Genomic DNA, 26,681 nt, shown 5'->3' with positions numbered 1-26,681 from the left:
TGCAGATGGTTGTCCCCCAAATGGTCATAATTGCTGAGACCTTATCAGAAATCAAGGTAATGATCTGCTAGACGTTTCCAAGCTAGCTACATAGCTACAAAGAAGGGAAGATACATTTTAAACATCAAGATTGTGTGCTGGTGTCCCTATATATAGCTATCTGTAAAGCAGACTGATGTTAATTAAAAAAATAAAAAGATGAGACCTTTGTGGCTGAGGAAACCTTCTGTTGGACAGTCTTAGATTTTCATTTAACCATCTCTTCCTCTATCTTTTCTCTCGATTGTCCTGACATTACATAAGAATTCACAATTTGATCTATAAAGAAAAGAGCAGAGAGAACTGGAGACCTTACCTGTCCAATAATGAGGGGAACCACAACAGTCATAAAAAGCTGAGAAAAAATAGATGTAAAAGGCACAGAAGAGGAGGAGTGAAGCTGTAAAACAAGAATACGAGGAGTTAGAATCACTTTAAATCCGTTCTCAATACCGCTGTTAACTAGTGTAATAAATGAATTCTCTCACATGCACAAAAACTTGGTAGCTATATACAAGGAGCAAGTGAAGTTACTTTTATTTTTGAAATTTAGCACGAAATAGACTGAGTAGTTTAATATATAATTTTTATTGGGAGACTAAGATTGAAGAAAAATAACTATTGTTTTGCAATTAACTTAAATTTCTTCTTATTAAATACATTTCTGAATTGTAAAGCCATTCTGTGTTCATACTGTCTGTACTCATATGGTATATTTCACCTGTAATCATAGTTTACGTGATTTCTATCTCACCCGTCTGCAGATACCTAAAACAAACAAGTGTGTCTCATTATTTTATTAACGAGATAATATTTGTATTTATGTAAATGAAAGTGTCTAACTTTCCTACTCCTCCAAAACAAAGGCAATGATTCTCATACCCTTTAAAATTCATTCTTAAACAAAATCTTGGAAATGGGAAATCCTGAAATGGAACTTATTTTTCAACTGAAAATTTCAATATACCGCTCCTAAATTTGTATGTCTTAACGTTGCTCAGAATTCCCATTTTGCCTCTGTCCTCAGTTTTTGATTCTTTCTTTGCTAATGATTGCAGTCTCAGCTTCATAAAGATGCCAGCAGCACCAGGCAGTGTTTCTCTGTGAATACGTCAACACTCACATTAACCTCAACTACCAAGACCTGCTGTCTTCCTATTAACTTTCTAATGTTTTTTTCAAAATCTCCTTTCTGGACAAACAGTAGCCTGTTCCACAGTTGTTTATCCCTTTCATGAGTCCCTTCTGCAAACAGGTTCTCCCAAGCCATCAGTGACGATCCCCCCTGGCCCTTGGAAGTTACTTTCGCCTTCCCCTGCAGACCACACCTCAGTTTTCATATTTACCTAAGTTTAGTTAAACTTGGAAATATCTTTTGGAAAGTAATTTTTGTGAAAGATGCGGAGACGGTAATGATGGAGGGCAGAGAATATTAAATAAAACATATCAAATATTTAGATAAGTGAAGTCCATAGCTCAGAATGAAGTGATGTGGGACCAGTGTTTTCACTGATTTCTGTGTGAACTGGCTTACCGAAATCTTTTCTATGCCCTGGCCTATTTTATAAAACTCTGTCCCCCATCCTCAGCCCCAATCTATACGCACTCAGAAGGTCAAGAATGTATGCCCTGTCCATCAGTGGCCTGCATCCACTTAATACTGCCTTCAACACTGACCACTGGCTGTCAGTTTCACCCACAAAAAGTGTCGCCTCTAGCCTTTTCCTCCAGAACAAATATAAACGAAAGAAATACAAGCAGAAAAAAACGAAACTGGTGAAGAACACACAGGATTTGTGGTGTGCTAAATGTTACATGGCTGTTAGATATTTCTTTTTAGTCAAAACCAAAGTATTAAAAGCTAATGATTAGAGCAACGATGTCCTTGAAGTGCAAGGTATTTAACAAATATATTCTCTCCACAAATATTAACCCTAAGGATGCTCCTGGGGCAAGGACTGAAGTAAGGAAAAATATATTTTACGAAGAAACTGAGACACTGGATAATTAGAAAAATAAACTTTAAAGAACAAAGTTTTCAAGTTCAGAAACATTCAACTCAATGCTCTATCCATAGGGTTCACAATGTTTGAAGAGAGGCAGTAGGGTTCGAGGTGATAACCCTCAAGTAAAAAGTCTCAACTCTTGCCTGAAATCTCATGGGTGATCTCACATATCTCTGTTCCTCTTTTTATCTCAACTTTATTAAGTTATTTAATGTATTTTTTAAATGTTTTCATGAATAATCATATGAAGCTATATTCCCTCTGTCAGCCGAGTGCTTATCCCAGGAACTGGCACAGAGAATATGTATGCAGAAAGCATGAACCTGTGCAGAATGAACAGATGAACTAATTTGTAAACATGGGGTGCTAAAAAGAGACAAACTCTTATCCAAAATCATATCCCTGTTTTTTCTAAAAAAAAAAAAACACACAAAACTTAAGTATATCTAAAAATCTCTTATTTTCACGTAGCATTACAAAATCAGTTGGTATTATTCTTTTCACTGCTTGTTTATCACTAGTAACAAAACGAATTCAAACGTGCACTTAGAAACTAAGGGCATCTATTCATGATGAAAACCAAGGGAAGAAAGGACCAGCTCACACGCACGTGCGCCTGTGTAAAACAACAGAGCGAGCCTGGTGGTGCATGTTACCTCCCTCAGTTCTCCTCCACCCCCTCCTTAGCTCCTTAATGCTGCTCTGGAAGGGAAGACTTAAAACTGATAGAATCCTAACCTGCAAGAGACTTGTAGTCCCAGTAGCTCTTTTTAAAGATTGAAAACTGAGGTCCAGAGAGAAGCAGCTTGTAATGAACACTTCGAAGACCTGTGTTATGATGTGCAGTTGGCAGTGCTCCTCAAACACATGCAAGCAACTCTTCAGCCAGATCTGCTCTGTGATAGAAGCCAGATGCACACTGGGAAGGCTGGTTAGTTTAACCATAAAGTATTACTGCAGAGCAGTAAACTCAGATCAAATGGACAGAAAAGTTAAAATGTGATTTCGTGTATTGAGTCCATGTTGGGGGTTCTTTTTAATCCTAATTCAAGCTAAAAGGGAAGTAGAGGAAAACCCATTTCAACTTTGGTGTTGAAAAATATTCTGTGTTTCGCTTTCTAGATCCATCACGTAATAGACCACCTGCATGTTCAGTGTTTGGGAGCCTCTTGTTCCTAGAAGACAGTAGAAAAGGCTATGGGGTGAGGGGGAGGGTGGGAGGTTGTCCATGATCCCCAAGGTCCCTTTGTCCTCGAAAACACCCATGATCTCTGATCCACTTGATTAGGAGCACAGGTTAGAGCAGCCCTCCTCTGCGGCTTTGTCAGATCAGAGGCCAGAGCAAGCTAGCCAGGGATGTAGGTAACTGGGTACACGAAACCAGACTAAGTACGGTGGAGATGTTGGGGAGGAAGTCCTGCAGGGTGGCTTCCTTAGAAGTGGCTCTGAAAGGAAGGAAATCTCAGTCCTGGGGTCTAACTTGGCATAAGTCCTTTCTTTTGAATCGGCCACCAGACCTGTCGCTGTGGTCAGTTTGAAGATGCAGAGGTCCCCTTGGGGAGGTTCCTGACACTATGAAGTACGCCCTGGCATCCAGAAGAAAGAATAGTGAGCATCTGCATTTGAGAGTATGACTAGAAAATTATAAGACCCAATCACTTTGCATGCAGAGTTGATTTTAACTAAAGCAGAAGGAAATACGATGCCCGGGCTATTTGTTTCTGCACATTTTAATGAGGAGCCTCATGTGGTTTCTATTTCAGAGACCAATGTGTTTGGTCTCTGAAGCATCAATTATTGAAGCATCAATAATTTGCACGTTTGGATAAAGTTGCGGGTTCAGCATAAGCTTGTGTCAAGCAAGTGCTCTGGGCTTCGCTGAGCCACCCGGCGGGTTTAAAGGTCCTACGTCTCACATTGCCAACCCGTGCTTTAAGATATGGCATTTGAAATAGACAGTCCAGGCATTGGCTAATCTCTTTCAGGAATAGTGCTTTAAAGCAGAGGACTCACAATTAGGTTTATTTGTTTTAATCTCATGCTGCGAAGAAACGTTTCAGTGAAAATTAAATATGTGGAAATTTAAGACCTTTGTGTTCAATCATTCAAATGGCAACTGGTGCCTCCTGTGGGCCAGAGGCATGTTCTCAGCCCCAGGGATCCAACAGTGAACAAAAAACCAAACCCCCCCGCTCCAGGAGCTGCTTTTCAAAGTTGAGGTCTGCATGTGGGTCCACCCATCACCAAGTGCACACTCCTTTCTTTCCCCTGCTTATAACTGGAAAAGTTCTAGTCTTTTCCTAAGAATTATTTCAAGCATCACTTCTTTGGGGATTATTTCCAAACCCTCCTCCCCAAATGCGGACTCGGCCACCCCCTCTTTTGTGGCTCTGTGTTGCCACTGTACTGCTCAGAATCCTTGGTTGTTCTTGTTTACACATCTGCCTCTCCCAGTAGACTGTATGTTCCAGGAGTCTCCCACCCAATTGTCTCCTATAATTACAGTTATGGTAACATTTATTGTGCACTGCTCTGAATGCCTAATGTGTTGAATGATTTAATACAGCGACCCCTTGAGGTGGGTCTCATTAGCACCCCCATTTTCATATGAGGAAACCGTGGCACAGAACACTTGAACAGCCTGGACATGGTCACCGTACCTAGAAAGTGACGGAGCCGGGAACTCAACCCAGAAGGCTGTCTCCACAGCCCTCACACTTAATCCTTACATTCCACCGCACATTAACAACAGAAGGGACAGAGCAGTGAGATGGGGAAGGGGGCAGGAGTGGAGGCCAAAGCTGGCCTCCCCTTATCTTGTCCATGTGAGAGAAAGAGAAGAGCGTCTGTATGTGTGTTTTGTGAGGGCTGCAAGGAGATGGGGAGCTGGAGGGCAGAAGCAAAAAGACAGAGGGAGGGCTTCCCTGGTGGCACAGTGGTTGAGAGTCCGCCTGCCGATGCAGGGGACGCGGGTTCGTGCCCCGGTCCAGGAAGATCCCACATGCCGCAGAGCGGCTGGGCCCGTGAGCCATGGCCGCTGAGCCTGCGTGTTCAGAGCCTGTGCTCCGCGACGGGAGAGGCCACAACAGTGAGAGGCCCGCGTACCGCAAAAAAAAAAAAAAAAGAGGGGAAAAAAGAAAAAAAGGGGATGGGAGGAAACTGGATAAGCAGTGGATGACGGTGCAGCCTTTCTCACCTGGGTTTCTGGATTTGAACCACAGGACACCGAAAATTATTTGAGTAACTCTTTTCTTAACTCCCTCAAGGATAGCACATCACTAGTACCAGGGTAGATGTGTCAGAAGGAAGTTAATCCAGTACATACAAGGCCTGCTGTAGAGCAATGGGATTTAATTTTCTAACCTGGCAGAGAAAGGCTGAGTCAAACGAAGCAAGATTGGCTGCTATCGATCCATTCAACTTAGAAATTGTTTGATTTGGAAAGAATCTGGGGGCGTCCAGTCAGTGAAATTTTACAGGGCCAGACTAAGCAGACTCAGAAAGACAAATAAGTAAATTCTTGATGAAGACACATTGACCGTCCGTAAAATCAGTTATCAGCCTACAGTTAGAAAACAGATGGCGCGTTTTAAATCACTCCTGTAAGCGAGCTGACCTGTAAATTGTCATTAACGCACCAGGTCCTCACTTGCTCTCTGGGTAATCAGCCTTTTATCTCCTACCAGGGAAATCCATTAGCCACAGGCGCTGCAACTATTTGTGTCCCTTCTCAGCTATTAAAACATTATTGTATTATATAATTCACCCTTGATGATTGGTCTTTGCTTTCATGAGTCCCACATTCAGAGAAACATAAGAATAGATATTTATAGTTTATACTGTAGAGTAAAGAATGTTAAATCTCCTTTGCGAGGAAATCAGGAAGAAGCCACTTCAGACCTATATAGAAAGCAGGATGAGCTCCCTTCCGGCCCAGTTCTGGCCCCTCACCTACATTACCCAGAGCCCAGCCCCAGGCGAGGGAAAGAAGGAGGGGACTTGCTTACTCTTGGATCTAACTTTCTTGTACCCACACACAGACATTATGGGTGTTCATAAATACTATCCCCTTCCCGTCACAAAGACAAGGCATTCAGACGTAAGAAGGGAGAGCGTCCCTAGGCCTTGATCCCCTGAGCCCTTCTACAGTCCCGTCTTTCCCCAGAATCTATAGTCCAGTCTTTCATTCCATGCGAACTGAACTGATTGCTTACATAAAATCAATGACTCAAAAGTATACCAGGCTGACAGGCTCAGTGGAAAAATGACTGTCATTTTTATGAAAATTAAGAATATGGTTGTTAAAAAGCCACACTGATTTGGCTGCGTGTATCAAACTAGAGATGGGTTACGGCATGGAATGTGTATAGGTCGTTGAGGAAATGATCCCTTTTATTTATTATTTATATATCTAGAGGCATGGTATTTTTCCTTCTCTGAGCAACAAAGAACAAAATAGGTTTTAAATGATTTTTTTAAAAGATTAAAAAATATGTAAAACATTTCTTTTTGTTATCTGCTAATTTAAAACATAAGATGAAAAGATTACCTTCCAATAACTGATGGGAACGACGTACAATTGTAAGTTCTGTCTATTCAAACAACACAAGAATTGTAGTGAAATGTGCCCAAATGAACTGTAAATCAGCTTATCGCCCGCAGAGGAAAGCTGTGTGAAGATGGGCTTCCAGGACACGGCTGGCTAGAGGCAGAGATACGCAGAGGCATCTAGAAACAAGCTTTGTCCGTTATTCCATGACCACAGGATTCGATCTTGTCAATCCTGAGTTTGGTTCAGGAACCCCAGAACCTGCTGTTGCTAATTGTCCCTTAAGGAGACAAAGTTTTAAGTTCCTCCAGAAGAGGGACCAACAGGCAAGGGTGGTGTAAGGAAGCAGTGTCCTTCTCACTTCAGCCAGATCATAACTGCTTGGGGAGCAGCCGCTGGTGTTGGAGGGGGACCAAGGTGCAGGGAGAAGCCTGGCTAGGACAGCGCTGCACCTGAGCGCATCCCTTCAGATAAGTCCGCCAAGTCCCAGAGCAGCAGTGGACTTGGCCTCTCTGGGTCAATGGTCCTTGAAGGGGGATGGGGGTGGGGAGAGTTTCTCAATGTTGCTTCTAGAGCATTTGAAAGTGGCTTACCAGGTGCTCCCCTGCTTCCCCATTATTTCAACAAGGTCTGGGGGAGTCCCAGGAAGAGCATTTATAAAAGACTCCACAGATTATCTTGCATTACAAAATTCTCCATGCGTGAGAAGCATCCCTGTGTGATTTATACACACAGTCAGAAGATAAGCTGCTCTCAGGCTCGAGGAGATGAGATCCGTCTTACTTGCTTTAGGAACAAACGCTCCTGGGCACAGGGTGGAGAGCCCGGCTCCTTGTGGAACAACTGAGGCAATCAATGGGATCGTTTCTCTTCAAGTGCTTTATGTTTTATCATCATTTTATATATCGCACATGTATGTGACCATCAGTTATGCAAGCATCATTGGGAACACACTACAAAAAATAATCAGAGTACTGTACATGACACTAATGTCTGTATTTGCTGTTTTTGTTTCTATTGATGGGATCAAAAGTTGAAGGACTTTCTATCACAGGTAGCCAATTACTAGAGAAACTAATGATGACTGTAGCCTTGAAAGCTGCCACTGACGTCTCTCCCCAACCCTGACCTCGCTCTTCTGTGAACTCCTATGAAATTCAGTCTGAATCACATAGTTTAGTAGTTAATTTTTCCTCTAAAATTCTTCCATAGTCTATTCTTCTTTACCTACATGAGGTTTAAGTTTCTTCAAGGCAATATTTATGCCTTATTCTGTTTATCTTTCCTATGTTACCTAAAATATATGTCCAGGAAGTAGTAACTGAGTGCTGATAAAATGTCTTAAAATCACCCGTCTCCTAGGAGGCACGCTTTGTAAGCAAAACCTGGAAGGAACGCTGCCTGAAAGCGCCCCATGTTCTTGACTAGTCTTTGAACCTAAGTTTTCTCATATAGGTGAGGATAATACCTACCTTTAAAGGTACTCATGCTACTCACATGGGAATATGCATAGAGTACCCATTATACCGACTCAATAAAAATTATTTTCCCCCTCTCCCCACCGTCCCCCTCCCCTTCTGGAAAAACAAGGTTTCTTTTAAAGTGTCCTGAGAATTCAAGCTGATTGGATTTAAGAACTGCTGAAATGGAAAGTAACAGAAGAGACAGTCAGACGAATGGAGCATACAGTTAGCCTAGAAACAGGGCCTGGTGTGCATGCATGGGGGTGCACGTACATGTTTGCGTGTTGTACACATGTGTGTATGTATGTCCAAGTATCACAATGCCTTCTAAATATCTACTTGATGAGGGGCCAGATTTCTAAGAAATCAAGTCATATAAAATCAATTAATATAACAGCAGAGCTGGTGGTGTTCCCACTTACTTAAGGGGCGCTTACATTACTATCGACTGGGTAAGCATGAGGGTGAATGTTTATTAAATATCCTAAGCGTTTGATGTGACCATCCCCACATATGGAGATGGGCTGATCTGTAACTCTGAGAACATGACTTTCAGCAGTGGTCCAAGTTTCTGCCCTTTGTGTTTCCAGGGGTCTTGATGTTGAGCTGACCTTTGTGGCTGTGGTGGAAGTGAGGCCTTGATTTGTCGTTCCGATGGCACAAGCTCAAAGCGCTACTGACTCTCCCCTGCCACGCAGGAACTCATTTAAATAAAAGTGGTGGTCTACAGAATTATGAGGCTTGAGGCCATGACAATACCAGATAATATCTGGTTTCCTTAGATCATAACTGCATATAATTAGACTGACCTGTTCCACAATGTGAACATAGTTATCTTACCTCCTTTGTCTTAATTTTAGAGGCAGTAAGAGAGAAGTTTAGACGTTGCTTCCTTTCATTCCGCACAGTCGCCAAGACGTAGTTGGGAAGAAGGTGTGAGGGAGCTGCTAAGGAGACTTGGGGGGACAGGGGTCTACAAAGGCAGCAGCTTCACACTGCCCAATGGACTGTCCCTGACCTCACAGCCTAAGTGCTTGACTCAGCACCAGGGCCTCTGCATCTTCACTACCCACAACACTCCATTTCAAGTTTTCAAATCTCTCTCTTTCAGTCTTCTCTATTATTTACTGCTGAATAAAAACTGTAATAATGGTCGGTAAACAGAGTGTTAGTGAGAAACCACATCAGAGGAAAGGAAAGATCTGCAAGTTTTAAGTGATGTTAGATACGAACGAGAATCAGAACCACACACATGAAAAAAACTTGAAGTAAGTAGGACATCCCTGGAGAAATATTAGAAGTTTCCATCTACCTCTCAAATTAAAAGTTTTCCTCAAATTAAAAGTTTTCTTTCAAAAGGGAGCTCTGCTACACTGTTGGTGGGAATGTAAATTGGTAAAGCCACTGTGGAGAACAGTATGGAGGTTCCTTAAAAAACTAAAAATAGAGCTACCATATCATCCAGCAATCCCACTCCCGGGCATATATCCAGAAAAGACAAAAACTCTCATTGGAAAAGATACATGCACCCCAGTGTTCATAGCAGCACTGTTTATAATAGCCAAGACATGGAAGCAACCTAAATGTCCATCAACAGATGAATGGATAGAGAAGATGTGGCACATAAATACAAAGGAATATTGCTCAGCCATAAAAATGAAATAATGCCATTTGCAGCAACACGGATGGACCTAGAGATTATTATACTAAGTGAAGTAAGTCAGACAAAGACAAATACCGTAAGATATCACTTATATGTGGAATCTAAAATATGACACAAAGGAATTTATCTACGAAACAGAAACAGACTCACAGACAATAGAGAAGAGACTTGTGGTTGCCAAGGGGGAGGGGGGAGGAGGGGGGAGGGACGGATTGGGAGTTTGAGGTCAGCAGACGCAAACTGTTACATATAGAAGGGATAAACAAAACAAGGTCCTACACACACAGGGAACTACATTCAATATCCTGTGATAAGCCATAATGGAAAAGAATATGAAAAAGAATATGTGTGTGTGTGTCTGTGTGTGTGTGTGTGTGTGTGTGTGTGTGTATAACTGAATCACTTTGCTGTACAGCAGAAATTAACATAAATCAACTATACTTGAATATATTTTTAAAAAAGCTTCTTTCAGTAAAAAATTATTGTAAAAAAACCCACTTCTCCTATTAAATAAAATGTTTTCTTTTTTAGTAATCTCCTTTGAAATATTATGATACTTGTGATACAATTTCTACCTTGGATTTTAATTATCTGTGAATATATTCTATTTTCTCTGTTAAATCATAAATTCTTTGAGGGGAGGATCAATGTCAGACTGATCGTTGTAATATTCACAGTGCACAGTAGGCATCCAAACACTGAATAAAAGAATGGATGTGTTAATATTATTGAAAAAAATTGTAAGTTATTTGTCATAGCAAATATAAAGTAAAATTTTATGGCTCAGGCTGGAATGCTAACCTTCGAACCACTTATTTATCATCTGAATCATTCTAATCATTGTTCACCCATCTTTCTATTCCCCTCCTTCCAACATTTATTGAATATTTGGCACCAGAGATAAGTTAATGAATAAGATATTCATGGTTCCTGGCCCAGGCGGACAAAATCTAGTGGCTGCTTACTACTGGGAACACTGTTTCAGGACAATTCACATGGAATTTCAAGTAATGAACTTATAAGTATAGTTTTTAGCTAGACAAGGCCTTTATTTACCCTTACAGATTGGAACTTCATGGTCTGATACACATCCACTAACAAAATAAAGACAATAATTTCTGCCCCTGCCAATAGCAAAGGTATGTTATCAAGAAAATTGAGGTGATATATGTAAAAAGCACTTTGAGCCTTAGGAGTTAATGGTGCTATTTCAGGAAGTTTCACTGCACTCATTGCCAGCCATGGTAAATATTGGATTCATTTATATACAAGTTTATAAGATTATAGATGATTATAGAATCTTAAAGTTTTAAGACTCAGCCCATCATTAAGGTCTGGACTAGCTGGACCATTGCTGCATTTCATCAGATAAGTGCTTTTGCAAAACCTTGGCATCCTTCCTGGCATTATTTTCTATTTTCCTTTATAAAGTGTCAAATTTAAATAACTACCATTTGCTGGTTCCTTACAGTTTACAACAGGCTTTCCCATAAATGAATTCATTTCATCTTATAATTCTCACTTTACAGAGGTAAAAACCGAGGCTAAGAAGGGTAAAAGAAAATCCACTGTTCACAACAAATACTGGCTGCAGACTGAACCAAAACGGGATGCTTTCTCCCCATACCATGCCACCCCTGCACAACAGACTGTGAGGGAAGTGAAGTCGGTCCCTTCAAAATGGCTTTACAATAAGGAATGTGGCCCTGAAGGTAGAGCAAGTGATGAGGACATACGAGTCTTAAAAGTGGTCCTAGCCTGACTCTTTGAACAGAGGCACCTGTCCACCTGTCCAACTGTGATGTAGTGAAATAGTAAGAAATATATATTTGGTCTTTGTCCCCAATTCCTAGCACAGAGCTTCTAAAACCCTCAGAACTTCCTGAGGGATGGGATGGTAAGAGTGTCTTTTGTTACATTATTTGGGTTTTGTCCCCAGTACCTGGCACAGAAGGGTTCAGAGAGCTTCCGGGTTGGTGAATGCACCCATATGCAGGGTGGGTGGCACACCCTAAACTCCATGGGACAGAAACTCCTGCACTTGGGACTGTTCTGGACCTTGCTCTATGTACCTCTTCACCTGGCTGTTTGTTTGTTTCCTTTATAATTAACCGGTAATAATAAATAAAGTGTTTCACTGGGTTCTGTGAACAGTGGTAGCAAATTATTGGACCTGAGGAGGGGGCTGTGGGAGCCCCCTGATTTGTAGCCAAGTCGGACAGAAGTGTGGGTAACGTGGAAACCACTATTTCTGATTGGCACCTGAAGTGAGAGGCAATCTTGGGAGACTGAGCCCTCCACCTGTGGGGTCTGCATTAACTCTGGAAAGTTAGTGTCAAAATGAATTAAATTGTAGAATACCCGGTTGGTATTTGCAGAGAATTGGAGGATCCCTTGGCATTGAAAACCCACACCTTTGGTGGTAGAAGTACTGTGAGAACAGAAATAGTTTTTCTTTACCAAGCATCCATTCAAAAATGCTTTCAAGTGGCTTCCATAGCCAGGCATTATTTTGAGCAGTGGGGTTTTAGCAGTGACTGAAACATAAAGTCTCTGTTATCTTGTAATGCTTTGCTCTAGTTAGGGAAGATGGATAATAAACAAATTAACTAGTGATTAAATGTCACATGATAAGTGCTAAAGAGGAACAATTAAGAATGGTAGGTGGGGAGAGAGTGATGGAATATATTATTCTTCTCCTCTAAAATGACATCTGACCAGAGACCTGATGAAAGTGAAGGAGGGAGCCATGTGGATATCCGGGGTGGGGAGAATCCAGGCTGAGCCAATGCCAAGTGTAAAGACTCAGGATGGTCCTTGGTGCTGCTGGACCATAGCATTGCATTTGCCCATTCCATTCACTCTGCCACATGACTGTTTCATGTCTTTGCCTTTCTCATCAAATCTCCAACACCTCCTTGCCTTTTCTTGTCCTCCACCCCTAACCTTGCTTGCCACTTCAGAACAGAACCAGAGGAGAACTTAACAAGCTCCTATAATTACATCATCCAATTTACTTGCATCCCTGCCTATATTCCATGGCTTCACTTCCATGACTCTGGATGAACTATCTGTGCTTAGGAGGCCATACTCCCTTTACACACTAGAACTCATCCCTTTCTCCTACTCAAGGACATGGGTCCACGAATTCTCCCCTTTTTTCTGTATCAAATTTTCCTTCTCTAACTGGATTAATCTATTGATACAAATATGCTAATAATTTTCCCAACTTAAAAAGGAATCCTCTCTCGGTCCTTCATTAACTTTGTTGCTCTCCCATTTTCTGCACACTTTACAGCAAAATGAACTCTTCTTTCTTATTTATTCTTGAACCAACTTCAATAAGGCTTTCACCTCCAAAACTCTGCTGAAATAGCTCTTGTTAAGGTCTCCAGTGGCCTCCATCTTGTTACAATCAATGGCCAATTGTTGGACTTCATTTTATCCGAATTATTACCAGCATTTGAAGTAGCTGACCATGATCCCCTTTTTGAAACACATTCTCTGCGAGGCTTCTAGGACATTAAAATCTCTTGGTGTTCTTCCTAAGCAAACTGGATATCCTTGGTCTTCTTTGCTGACCTCTTAATGTTAGAATGCCCCAAATTCAGTCCACTGATACCTCTCCTTCTTTATTCTCTTTTGGTGATCTCGTCCAGCCTAACTCAAAATCCATCTCTATGCTGAACTTTCCCAAATGTGTGTCTCTAGAGATACACACATACAGAAAGTCCAGACCCTTTCTCCTGAATTCCAGACATATAGTCAACTGCTTACTTGACTTCTCTACTTAGATGTCTGAAAGGCATCTTAATCCAGACATGTCCAAGACTGAATTTGTTGGGAGTTCCATCAACTTGTTCGACCCTACAGCCTTCCCTATCTTAGTAAACGGCAATCCCATACTTCAAGTTGCACAGGCGTGGAGTCATCCTTGATTCTTATCTTTCCCTCATAATTTTCATTCAATCTCTCAGCTCTTTCAAGAAAATAAAGAACCACCTCCCACCAGATTTATTCAACCACGCTGGCCCAAGCTAACGGCACCTCTTGCACTAGCTTTCTAACTGGTCTTCCTGTCTCCACCATGATCCCCTTAACAATCTACTCTCAACCCAGCATCCAGAGTCACCCTTTTACAGGGAATGTCAGAACATGCCATTCCCTTGATCAAAACTCTTTCAGTCGTTTCCTGTCTCTCTTGAATTACAATTCAAAATCCGTACAAAGGACTTTAAGGTCCTCTATCATTTGGCCTCTGCTATGTCTCTGACCTCATCTCCATCTACTCTCCCCTTGCTCACTCCATTCCAGCCACACTGGCCTCCTTGCTGTTCCTTAGGCACCAGGCACACTCTCAGGACCTTTGCACTTGTTGTTCCTTCCACCTGGAACATTCTACCACCAGAAAGCTCACTCCGTTATCTCCTCTAGGCCTTTGCTCAAATATTGTTTCTCAGTCAGTCCAACCTCCCAACCCACTTCCCTTCCATACTTTTTCTTTAGCACCCATCTTACACAATATATTTTTACTTATTTGTTGGTTGCTTCTTTCCACTAGTATATAACCTCCATTAGAGCAAAGATGTATCTGTTTTGCTCACTGCTATATCCTTGGCACCCCAGAAAGTGACTGGTATATTGGAAGAACTCAATACGTATTACTGAATGAGTGATAAATAAGTTAAAATAACTTTTTGGAGGGCTTCCCTGGTGGTGCAGTGGTTGGGAGTCTGCCTGCTAATGCAGGGGACACGGGTTCGAGCCCTGGTCTGGGAGGATCCCACATGCCGCGGAGCGACTGGGTCCGTGCGCCACAATTACTAAGCCTGCGCGTCTGGAGCCTGTGCTCCGCAACGAGAGAGGCCGCGACAGTGAGAGGCCCGCGCGCCGCAATGAAGAGTGGCCCCCGCTTGCCACAACTAGAGAAAGCCCTCGCACAGAAACGAAGACCCAACACAGCAAAAAAATAAATAAAATAAATTAAAAAAGAAGGCTCAACATTAAAATAATAATAACTTTTTGGAGGAACTGTGCCATAAAAGAGTGCACAGAAATGGACTACAGGTAGGATAAGGTGAAATTTAATTTTTAAGATGTGTAATATTACAGAATGCTTACATGCTGACAGAAATGACCCAGCAGAGATAGAAAATTTAATGACATAGGAGAAAGAGGGAAATGTGTGTGGCTCCTATTGTTAAGTAGGCAATAAGGGATGGCACAACTGGAGGGACTGGCCTTAGATGGGAGCAAAGATAGTTTATCTACGGAAGGAGGAGAGAGGTGAAAAATATAGAAGCAAGTAGGCGGGATTTTGTAAATTTCTCTGATTGCTTCTGACTTCCTCATCATCTAGTTTCCTTTCTGCATCAGTTAAGATGAAAAAAAGAGAAGAGGCAGTGGAGATTTGAGAAGCAAGGAGAAGGTGTGAAATGATTCTCTAGAGATTGGGGATGTGCATCAGTTCGGGGAAGGGAGTAGGACTGCCAGGCTCATTTACAGTTAGTTGTCATGAATTTCGAATGAGATCAGTCAGCATGAAAGTGGGTGCCCCCGCGTGTTCAGGTACAAATACAGAAAGGTGTAGAGCTGGATTTAAGCAGGCCTGGCACTTGCCAGACAAATAGGAAGCAGTAAGAAATGAGCAAGGTTGTTGACGGTGTATTGTAATAAAGTAATTACAATGATGGACCGTGAGATCTAGGCTAGGTCAGATGGAATCTGAGGGTAAGAGGGTGAGGGTAGGGTGAATTAGTTAGAAGCATTGAAGGTGATAAGGTAAATAAATGAGTCCTCCTGGCAAGTTTGAAGAATTCTTAATCTGGGGAGTAAGTCACAAAGATAGCAGCTGCTAGTAGGAGAAGACATTTGAAAATAGGATTATGGAAGGATGCTATCATTGGCAGTAATAAGTCAAAGGTCTGACTGCAGGGGTGACTGGCTGAGATGAGGGGCAAGGCAATCTCACTGGTGAAGGGGGTCAAGAATTTAGAGGCCAGGGTATTGGGAAGGTCAACTATGTGAATACTGAAAACACCAAGAATCAATCCAAGTGTATTGTGAAAAAGAAGACAATGGAAAGGTGCTAACATTTTTCTGGACTCTTAGAGCGTGACCTGGTGTTCCACTGACAATTACAACAAAGAATGGCAGCAGGTAATATAGGTGTGCTGGCATAACCTTTAAAGGTAATAGGAGGATTTTATGGAGAAGTCATGGGAAGTGATCTGGGATTGGTAAAGAGGAACAAGAAAGACACCTTCTCCCATTTCAAGGCTCAGTGATATGAAAGATGCCAACAGCAAAAACATGAATAAGAAGACAGGTTTCAGTTGGAGCAAGATGGTAAAGGGAACATTCTGAGAAGATGTTAAGAATACAGGGAACTGAGACTCCATCAGCAAAAATGGCTTTTACTAGCTACTGTGCCTGACTATCCAGAAATTTACACTTTCAAGATATGATTTTAAAAAAAAGACAATTCAATTTTCAGGGGTTGTATTAGCTTTTTTGACTTCTGTAATGAAATATCATAAACTGAGTGGCTTAAAACAACAGAAACGTATTGTTTCACAGTTGTGGAAACTGTAAGTCTGAAATCAAGCAAGGCCATGCTCCCTCTGAAATCTCTAGAGGAGAATCCTTCCTTGTCTCTTCTAGCTTCTGACGTTTGCCGGCAACCGCTGGTGTCCCTTGGCCTGTAGACCCGTCTCTCTACTCTCTTCCTCCGTCGTGATGTGGCATTCTCCCTGTGGTTCTCTGACTCCTATTCTTTACGGATAGCAGTCATGTTGGATTAAGGACCCACCCTGTACCACTATGACTTCATCTTAACTAATTACATCTGCAACACCCCTATTTTCCAATAAGGTCACATTCGGATGTACTAGGGATTAGAACTTCAACCTATCTTTTGGAGAATCACAATTTAAGCCACAACAGGGGTGTTGATGAAAAACACTACATCTTTAATGATATGTGTTCATATTTTAAGTCATTCAGGCTTTTCTCTCCTGCTAAGTGAAGGCTGGTCACCCAAGTGTTTAAGCAATTCCCATTGTTCGTAAAATGCACAGGCAAAAAGTATTATATACTGTGCATGCGATTTCAAGTCACGTAACACAGAAGTAACTATTGATGTCGTGTGACGGTGCCATTGAACCTAGTGGGACAGCCCAGTTGGCTCAAAAGGGAAGCATTAAACTTTTAAGTTGAGGGTCTTGGGGTTTCTTTCACTATTCCTGTAGCTCAATGATTTAAAAAGGTTGAACCAACTAAAGCTCACAAGTCTAGGGTCTAAGAGGGGAGGCAAGCTTGCATGATGCCATTAATATTAACCAGCTGGGAATGTCTTGTTACGGCATGGAGATGGGAAGAGAGGGAGAAAAGTAAGCATCTGGTTCTTTTAGTCACAGCTGAAACAGTGTCTCAGGGATTCCAGACTCTGAGATACTCAAAAGTGCTACCTATGGGCTTCCCTGGTGGCGCAGTGGTTGAGAGTCCGCCTGCCGATGCAGGGGACACGGGTTCGTGACCCGGTCCAGGAAGATCCCACATGTCGCAGAGCGGCTGAGCCCATGAGCCATGGCCACTGAGCCTGCGCGTCCGGAGCCTGTGCCCCGCGGCAGGAGAGGCCACAGCAGTGAGAGGCCCGTGTACCGCAAAAAAAAAAAAAAAAAAAAAAGTGCTACCTAGGTCTTAGCCCCCTAGTTGTGGCTGTGACTTCTCTCATGATCTTCTTCAAAGAGTCCCCTGAGTAGGAGATGCTACTCTTCTGCAATGGAGAAAATCTAGGCTACGTAGCCATTTATTGGACACTTTCTATATGGCCAGCTCTATGCTACTTCTCTGACTCACTGCCAGGGGGGACCCCAGGCTGGCCTGCATCCTGTGCCCACTGAGTGCTGCTCCTGGGAAATTACGATCCCAAGGCTTGGAAAAAACACTGAGGGACGATCCCAGGTCCTCACATCTAGTGAGCAGGTGAGCAGGTAGGTACATACCAACCAAGTCTTTTTTTCCCAAAGAGACATTCACTTCAGTTTCAATTTGACTCACTGCAAATTCTGAATTGCTGAGTGTAAATTAATGAGGTTTGTGATGCTGTGGGAAGTGATCTGATTTGACTCTCCTTACCTTGTCAGGATGGAGCTAGCATTTCAGAAGGGATGGTAAGGCTGAGGGTTATTACTGGAAGGAAATGTCTTTCATGAAAGATGCAAAATCCAACTGTTTAGTAGGGCATCTCTCCCTCTCCACTTCCTACACAGCTTGTAAGAAATGAAGTCCCACATTCTATTACTCTAATTGAATTTCAACTTGGGTAATTACCCTATAATTAAATAAATTTGCCCCATAGTTTTAACTCACTGACAAATAGTGCTAGTCAAACAGCTACATTTCACTCCCAGAAATGCATCCCTACTCTATTTCAGTGATGAGTGGAGTGATTTATACTTGGGAGATGTGTGTATGAAAAATGCACAGTTCATAAAATATTGTAGGTATCATTCATGGTTACATATGCTTTTCTCAGCATGAGATAACATTAATTTCTATTATAATCTCTCATCTAATTTCTCATATGCTTAGTGCCAAAAGAAATGACAGCTAATTAGCATTTCTTATTTTCAGAACAATTTTTGCTTGGTTTGCCAGTAGCTTGTACTTTTCCTTTCTAAAGCACATTTCATTATCCCTGGGAGACAGACTGGGGTAGGTGTTATTGTTTCCCATTTTACAGATGAAAACACCGAGGCAGTATTCCCCAAGGTGAGGAAGCCAGTTCCTATCAGTACCAGCACAGGAAACTGAGCTTTGTCTGGTCCCCTGGACCAAGGCTCTTTCAATCAAACCCTTGCTCACTAGCAATCACTTCAGTCTCACTAGTGAGAAAATAAAGTGCAGCACATTTTTGACCTACGTCACAGGTCATTAATTTGTAATAATTAATGATTTAGCCAGGAGTCAGAGGCCCAAGAACTGGGTCCTGTTGCTCTCCTTGGGCCGTGAGACTACAGAGATTCTTTGTGTCTCCATGTTATGACTTGGTACAGCTCAACTGGAAGAACAGTTCAAAATATGATGCAAGATTCAAATTTCAATTTATTTCTAAAGACCTTTCTTAAAGGGTTGTAGATGGCTTTTAATAAAGAATATTAAAAACAACATCAAAATACTCACAAAAAGCAGCAGTAGCAGGGGTGTTACAACGATGCCCTGAAAGAAATGAAAGAGATGATGATCATTTATCAGCCTGGAAAACAGGACACTTTCTTTGCCATTTTAAACTCTGATGCATGGACATGCTTATCCTTCTCATTTCTGTTTAATAAAATCTAGGAGATAAAGAAGAGGGAGCCCCACTCTTGGCTCTCCCGACCATAATGCCTTAGCATCTCTAGTATAATTATTCATATCTGGCATCATTTAAAGTACAACCACCAATCTTCCTTAAACTCGTCTTGCCTTTTTTAAGCTTAAGTTTCCTTCCACATTGCATATGCATCACTTGGGTGGAAGCTGGCAAGATTTCTCACTCCAAGGCTTTCAACTCTAACTTGGATAAAGTGCCCCTTTTCAAGAGAAGACAGGTGGTTTAGTCCCAGTTGGGGTCCTCTCCTGAGCAAAGACCACGTCAGTTGTGATGAATGGGATGTCATGATTTTGTAATGTGAACTGATCTCCCCTAGGAAATGAGTTGGGATCTCAAAACTCATTTCACTTGATTGGACTCCATGTCTCCATGGTGGAAGGCAAGTCTTTCATCTAATTCAGCCACCCAGGACCACCTCAGTCCCTCTGCCTCCAGAGGCAGGAAGGAGCAAAAGATTTGTTTTCTTCGATGACAGGGAACAGTTTGAGGCTGTTGTTGATGAGGCAGGATACAAGCTTTTAGGATTCTTGAAGGTAAATCTTTAAAACTAGGTGTTTGAATTGGGAGTTAACATGACAGGTCTCGGTTTTACAGCAGCAGCTGATGATCTGCCCCCTTAGTTGTTCCTTTATCTCTCAACACTTTATTATGATTTATACAAGAAAAAGCAGTTCATATTTTTATTAATGAATTCTACTTGGAACTTTAAAATTCCAAAGAGTCTGTGTGTGTGTGTGTGTGTGTGTGTGTGTGTGTGTGTGTGTGAGAGAGAGAGAGAGACAGAGAGAGAGAGACAGAGACAGAGACAGAGACAGAGACAGACAGACAGAGAGAGACTATACTGTGCCCAGGATCGAGGTCTGGGACCACTTCATTACTTTTGGGAAAAAGTCCTTTTGGTATTAATATATGGAAGCCCTTTTATCATTACAGTAACTAAATTCTTTTGGATGTGGCCCAAAGGGAATGGCTTGCCTTATATGAATATTGCTACCATAACTTTTTTAGGCATATACACATGTGAATATCCACACACAGACTTGTTTTATTGTTAAATAATAGAATAAATGCTTCTTTATTGTGCAAACTTTCACAGCTAGCTGGCAATAAGGAATACCACTTTTTTATTCAAGTGTTATATTTTAAAATCTACTTATTAAAACATGTATTGTGGTTTATCAGCTCCACTGGTGCCTCTGAAGCAAGGTCTCATCAGCACCATTTAGAAGAGCTCAATGTGCAAAATAATTTTTAAGAGTTACTGTCCTTCAATAACATGGAATCTATTCAGACTCTGGGAGGAATTCCGAACTTTGTGAGGTCACGTCGAAATGGAAATATCTGGCTGTTTCAGTCTAGGTGGGAGCCATCTGATTGCAAGTCAATTTGTTTAAATGTCTATTGAATATCCACTTATATGCCAGGCACGGTTCCAAATAATTAGAAGAATTAATGAAAAGTGATCCGGTAGAAAGGGTGTTAGGATATTGCAGGAAGAAGGAAGGGCATTTGCAAAGCGATGAAGTTGAGCAGGGAGGGAAAAAAAGTATCAAGTGGAGGATTCAGATACCAGATCATCAAAGGTCTTGGAGGCCAGGAGAGGGAGCTTGGAGCTGATCCTTCCAACAATGTCAAACTATTGTGTGGCCAAAAGTTCGTTTGGTTTTTTTGGTAAGATGGCTCTAGTAGCACTTAGCTGTCTTTAACTTCATTTGAAACAATTTTGTTAGATTGTATTGTGACAGCTGTCATATCAGCGTGCATTTTAAAAAAGACTTATCTAAATTGGTGAATTTTTGTGTAGCCATTTTAATATTGAAGACGGAAGAAAAAAAGCAACATTTTCTTCATATTACGCTTTATTATTTCAAGAAAGGTAAAAACAACTGAAACACAAAGAAAGATTTGTGCAGTGTATGGAGAAAGTGCTGTGACTGATGGAACGTGTCAAAAGTGGTTTGCGAAGTTTCGTGCTAAAGACTTCATGCTGGACGATCCTCCACAGTTGGGTAGACCACTTGAAGTTGATAGCGATCAAATCAAAACAATAACTGAGAACAATCAATGTTATACCACGTGGGAGATAGCCGACATACTCAAAATATCCAAATCAAGCGTTGAAAATCATTTGCACCACCTTGGTTATGTTCATTGCTTTGATGTCTGGGTTCCACGTAAGTAAAGCAAAAAAAACCTTCTTGACCATATTTCCGCATGCAATTCTCTACCGAAACATAATGAAAATGTTCTATTTTTAAAACAAATTGTGACAGGCCATGAAAAGTGGATACTGTACAATAATGTGGAACGGAAGAGATCATGGGGCAAGCGAAAGGAACAACCACCAACCACACCAAAGGCCGGTATTCATCCAAAGAAGGTGATTTGTGTATATGGTGGGACTGGAAGGTAGTCCTCTATTATGAACTCCTTCCAGAAAACCAAACAATTAATTCCACCAAGTACTGCTTCCAATTAGACCAACTGAAAGCAACACTCCACAAAAGGCATCCAGAATTAGTCAACAGAAAACGTAAGACCGCATGTTTCTTTGATGACCAGGCAAAAACTGTTACAGCTTGGCTGGGAAGTTCTGATTCAACTATCATATTCACCAGACATTGCACCTTCGGATTTCCATTGATTTCGGTCTTTACAAAATTCTCTTAATGGAAAAACTTTCAATTCCCTGGGAGACTGTAAAAGGCACCTGGAACAGTTCTTTGCTCAAAAAGATAAAAAGTTTGGGGCAGACGGAATTATGAAGTTGCCTGAAAAATGGCAGAAGGTAGTGGAACAAAAGGGTGAATATGTTGTTCAATAAAGTTCTTGGTGAAAATGAAAAACGTGTCTTTTATTTTTACTTAAAAAACCGAAGGCACTTTTTGGCCAACCCAATGTTAAAGGGGGGGTATAATGAGTTAGTAAAATAATTTAGTAAATGGAAAATGAATTTGACTTTGCTTCTAACCTAGCCACTTTTACCCTTGTTATCTATCAGTTCATCTAAATTCAGATAAAAGAAAACAGAAACTTATATTAATGTTAATTATGGAATTTCAATAGCACTAATAACACTTCTGAGAAACAGTATGATATCTGTGATAGGATAAGAATTTTCCCCCAGGAAGAAGGTTGAGCATTGTCACCACTCTGGGAACATCTGTCTTGTATTAGAGGGGTCGAACCCACACTGGTATCATATAACACGTGGGCACCCATATTCTTCCTGGTGCCCGTTTCATTTTCCTTTGCAATAGTGGAATAGTAACAGTATTAGTAATAATACCAGTACTACTAATGGTATTTTGCTTCAGTACTTTTATGTACATTTAAAAATTTGACCTTCCTCTACTGAAATAGTTGGTTTCCATAATATCCCCACTTTATGGATGATGAAACAGGTTCAGAAAAGCCAAGCAACCAGCCCAAAATCACACAGGAAATAAATGTCAAAGCTTGGACTAGAGCCTGCTTTGTCCAGCTCCAAATCCTGAACTGACTCCAGTGCAGCACTGGTCTCTGGGTAGCAGATTAACAACCAGTACAGTTTCCTACAGAGTTCTGCTAAGGACATATATGTCATGATTAGTTGCTATATGACCTTGGCTTCCAGCTGATCATCAATTCTTAGAGATGCTCTCGTTCTGGAAGGGAGAGCACTATTATCTCCAGATTTTCCTGCTTGAATATTTCAAGTGTATGGTCACCAACACACAACAGTTCTTACAAGGACTTACGACATTTGTTGCTAAGACATTAAGTTTCCTAGTGAATAGGATGTATCTTCTAATTCTAGATTCACAATTCCTCATTATTTTCTCAAGAATGGCTGTTCAAGTTCATTAACTAAGAATGAATTGTTGCACAAAGCTGAAAGTTGCTTTTCAATTGTAGTAGGAAATGAGTCAGCCATGGTGCCGTTAATCCTGACAAGAGCACCATAATTAAGTTTTGGTGAAGTTGTTCCAATTATTATAAAATAATAATAGCTAATATTTATGGAGTACTTGTATTAGATGACGCGCTAAGGACTTTCTGTGTGTTATCGTACGTAATCCTTACAACACTATACAGTAGGTACTGATATTATCCCCATCTATTAGGGAAGGAAACTGAATCTCAGAGACACTGAGTGACAGGAAAAGGCAATGTGAGGAATTCAATCTCTATCTCCCTGACTCCAGAGCCTGTGATCCTGAATTGTGTAAACAAAATCTTTGCAATCTTACACTATTTCCCCAGGTTTATATTTTAAGAGTAAACCTAAGAGGAGCTTCAAACTCAGTATGTCTTTTTGATGACATGAAACAAATTGAGATATAAGCCTTTGTGTGACATGGCTGATACATTTTCTTAAAGTCGCAGTTTTGCAAATATCCATGGCAAATATCAATGGTAAAAAGGGTAAACTAGGGCTTCCCTGGTGGCGCAGTGGTTGAGAGTCCGCCTGCCAATGCAGGGGACACGGGTTCGAGCCCTTGTCCGGGAAGATCCCACATGCCGCGGAGCAACTGGGCCCGTGTGCCAGAACTACTGAGCCTGCGCTCTAGAGCCCGTGAGCCACAACTACTGAAGCCCACGCGCCTAGAGCCCGTGCTTCGCGGCAAGAGAAGCCACCGCAATGAGAGGCCCTGGCTCAGCAACGAGGAGTAGCCCCCACTCTCTGCAACTAGAGAAAGCCCACATGCAGCAACAAAGACCCAACTCAGCCAAAAATAAATAAAATAAATCTTTAAAAAAAAAAAAGGGTAAACTAAAAAGCTAAACTGTAACTGCAATAGTCACTGGAAGCTGGAAAATCAAATAAACATGCTATTTGCTCTTGAATATATCTGATTCCTTCTCCTTTCTCTTTCCCAAGTAAATTCTATACAGATGGTTAAAAACAAACAAGTGGTAGATGGGCACTTCTAGCAAAAGATGTTACCCAACTCCTTGCAGATTCAAGGTCAAGCATAGTTTTAGCATCCTTGCAATTGAGACGATGTGTTAAGCTTTCTTTTTGCAACACCTGAAGAAGTTAAGTCACAAAGCGTCTGACTTTGATTATCTCTTAAAAACCTTTAGAAAATCCATTTACACCTCTGATGTGAACGACCAGGTGAATATATTTCAATGACTTTAGTGGAAAGGAAAAAAAAGTGTCAAACCTGAGACACTGAGATTTAGTCACATTAAAATACAAACCAGCATCACCCCCCCAAATAACAACAAAATCAACAACAAAACTGTGAATGCGCTTCTCTCGGGAGTAGAGCTTGTAAAAAAGGTAAAACTGAAGTAAATTATCAATTTTTAAAAGGAGAAAAAATTATCAAAAGGCTTCGCTGCAATAACTATTGTGATCACACAGCTACTAAAACTAACATAAGGCTTCTGTCTCCAGGATATTAAACGTTGAGCCTTGGAAATGGTGCTTCTTATTTTTTAATTAAAGAGCAATAACTCAATTTTCACAAAATAACAGAATCTCAGTTTTGTAAAGGATCTTAGTTGAGGCTGGTCCAGTCCTCATCTGAAACGTGACCCTCCTCTGTCTCCCTCACTTGCTCCTGATGTGAGGCTGTGATGGCCACGCCTTTGCCAGAGAACCTGCAGACAGACACCTGTTCCTGCTCACAAGGCACACACTGCCCGGCTGACGTTCTTTCACGGTGAGAAGCTCTTTCTCAATCTGAGCCCAAACCACTTCCACTGATGCCCTGTCTTCCCCTTGCAGCAACTTAAGGCACATCTCACTCCTCCTTTCTTTCTTTTTTTTTTTTTTTTACGGTACGTGGGTCTCTCACTGTTGTGGCCTCTCCCGTTGTGGAGCACAGGCTCCAGACGCACAGGCCCAGCGGCCATGGCTCACGGGCCTAGCCGCTCTGCGGCATGTGGGATCTTCCTGGACTGGGGCACGAACCCGTGTCCCCTGCATCGGCAGGCGGACTCTCAACCACTGCGCCACCAGGGAAGCCCCCAAATCTTTTTTAATGCGCAGTAAGCAAACTTGCCAGTTGTCCCAGAGGGAGATACTATTTGTATCTTTCAAGGCAGTTCACTATACAAACATCCTTGAAAAGAGAGTTGGGTAACAAAGAGCAGTCAGGGCACAAGATGGATAGAAATGTAGGAGACACGTGGAGAACTGTCTTCCAACAGAGGAAATGTCCAGCAGACCAATCTAGTTGATACTGGCCACCTAAACATTTGAGCTATTGAGCTCATTATTGCTCCCTTCAGATATCATCACTGAGCCAATGTCCTTATACAAGGAAATGATCATTAGATAATCATTTTTTTAATTGGGGTATAGTTGTCTTACAATGTTGTGTTAGTTTCTACTGTACTGTAAGTGGAGTTCTCTGTGCTATACAGCGGGTTCTCATTAGTTATCTATTTTATATAGTGTATATATGTCAATCCCAATCTCCCAGTTCATCCCTAGATAATCATTTTTAAATGATCAGAAAAACTTCTCTCCAAGATAACACTGATCCTTTAACAGTCCTTGGGCACTATGATTCAAATAAGAGTCGAACCAACTGAACTGACTTCCAACTCATAATTCACTCTCTTGATTTTTCTAAATGGGGAAATTTTAAATCTTTTTGAAATCTACATCCTCGCCAGACTGAACTGTGGTCTGTAGACCAGCAGCACTCACCTCACCAGGAAGCTTGTCAGGAATTGCTGAATCTCAGACCCCACCCCAGATCTACTGTACCACTATCTGCATTTTAAACAAGATTTCCAGATAATCTGTCGACACATTAAAATTCAAAAAGAACTGATTTAGGCTCTAGAGCAGGTGTAGGCAAACCTTTTCTGTATACGGTCAGATAATAATTATTTCAGGCTCTGCTGGCGATACAGACTCTTGTTAAAATTACTCAACTCTGCTATTGTAGCTAGAAAGCAGCCCAAACAATAAGTAAACAAATGGACATGGTCAAATTTGGCCCAAGGACTGTAGCTTGGACCCGTTATAAGCATTGTTTTAGATTAGTAATTACATTTGAAAAAGAAATAAGTTATTGTAACAAACTTTTACTTTTAATGACTTGGTTTTTAGTGAACCCAAACTGGTTTCTAAACGTCACAGCAGTTCCTCTGTAACTGCTTATAACACACTATTTAATTATCCGGTCTTCCAACTTTTCTCCAGACTGAAAACAAAATTATCAGTTAATAGTGTGTAAAATCTACTTTTTTCCTCTTTTTGATATTTGCAGTGACATTTGCACATGGCCAGCTGCTGCTTCTACTCCTTTTCTTTATGATTTGTCAAAGACAGAGATTCTGTAATCTCAAACATTAGTTGTCTCAGGACCCTACAACGTAATTTGTCTGGGCCAGCAGATAGAGTCCGCTTATCTTGAGCCTACTTTCCTTTTACCAATATTTACTTTAGCATTTCTAATCTTAAGATGGTTCTCTTTGCCAAAGATGATGGAAGCAAAGGGAAGGGCCAGCAGGGAGGGAGAAATTAATTAAGGATGCTGAACAGCACGCATAATGTGTGGCGTTTAGGGTCTTAATATCCAGAGCTGTATAAGAGGAAAACAATAACACAAGAACACAAAAGGGGAAAAAC

At 41.3% G+C, this 26,681-nt stretch overlaps 1 protein-coding gene across 1 annotated transcript in view; it reads right to left on the bottom strand.

Moving 5' to 3' along the window:
- Positions 1 to 26,681, bottom strand: part of SLC10A7 (solute carrier family 10 member 7) — a 171,411-nt gene that overhangs the window by 57,993 nt on the left and 86,737 nt on the right. Inside the window, exons 3-4 of the mRNA XM_033857320.2 lie at positions 18,907 to 18,942; positions 356 to 439 (exon numbers count right to left, since the gene is read on the bottom strand). Coding sequence (XP_033713211.1) covers positions 356 to 439; positions 18,907 to 18,942 — 120 coding nt within the window. The remainder of the gene's footprint in view (positions 1 to 355; positions 440 to 18,906; positions 18,943 to 26,681) is intronic.

Source organism: Tursiops truncatus, chromosome 5, assembly GCF_011762595.2.
Source record: "Tursiops truncatus isolate mTurTru1 chromosome 5, mTurTru1.mat.Y, whole genome shotgun sequence".
In the NCBI taxonomy this organism is placed as follows: domain Eukaryota; kingdom Metazoa; phylum Chordata; class Mammalia; order Artiodactyla; family Delphinidae; genus Tursiops; species Tursiops truncatus.
Note: the sequence above shows the minus strand (reverse complement) of the source record. Positions and strands in the feature narration are given on the sequence as shown.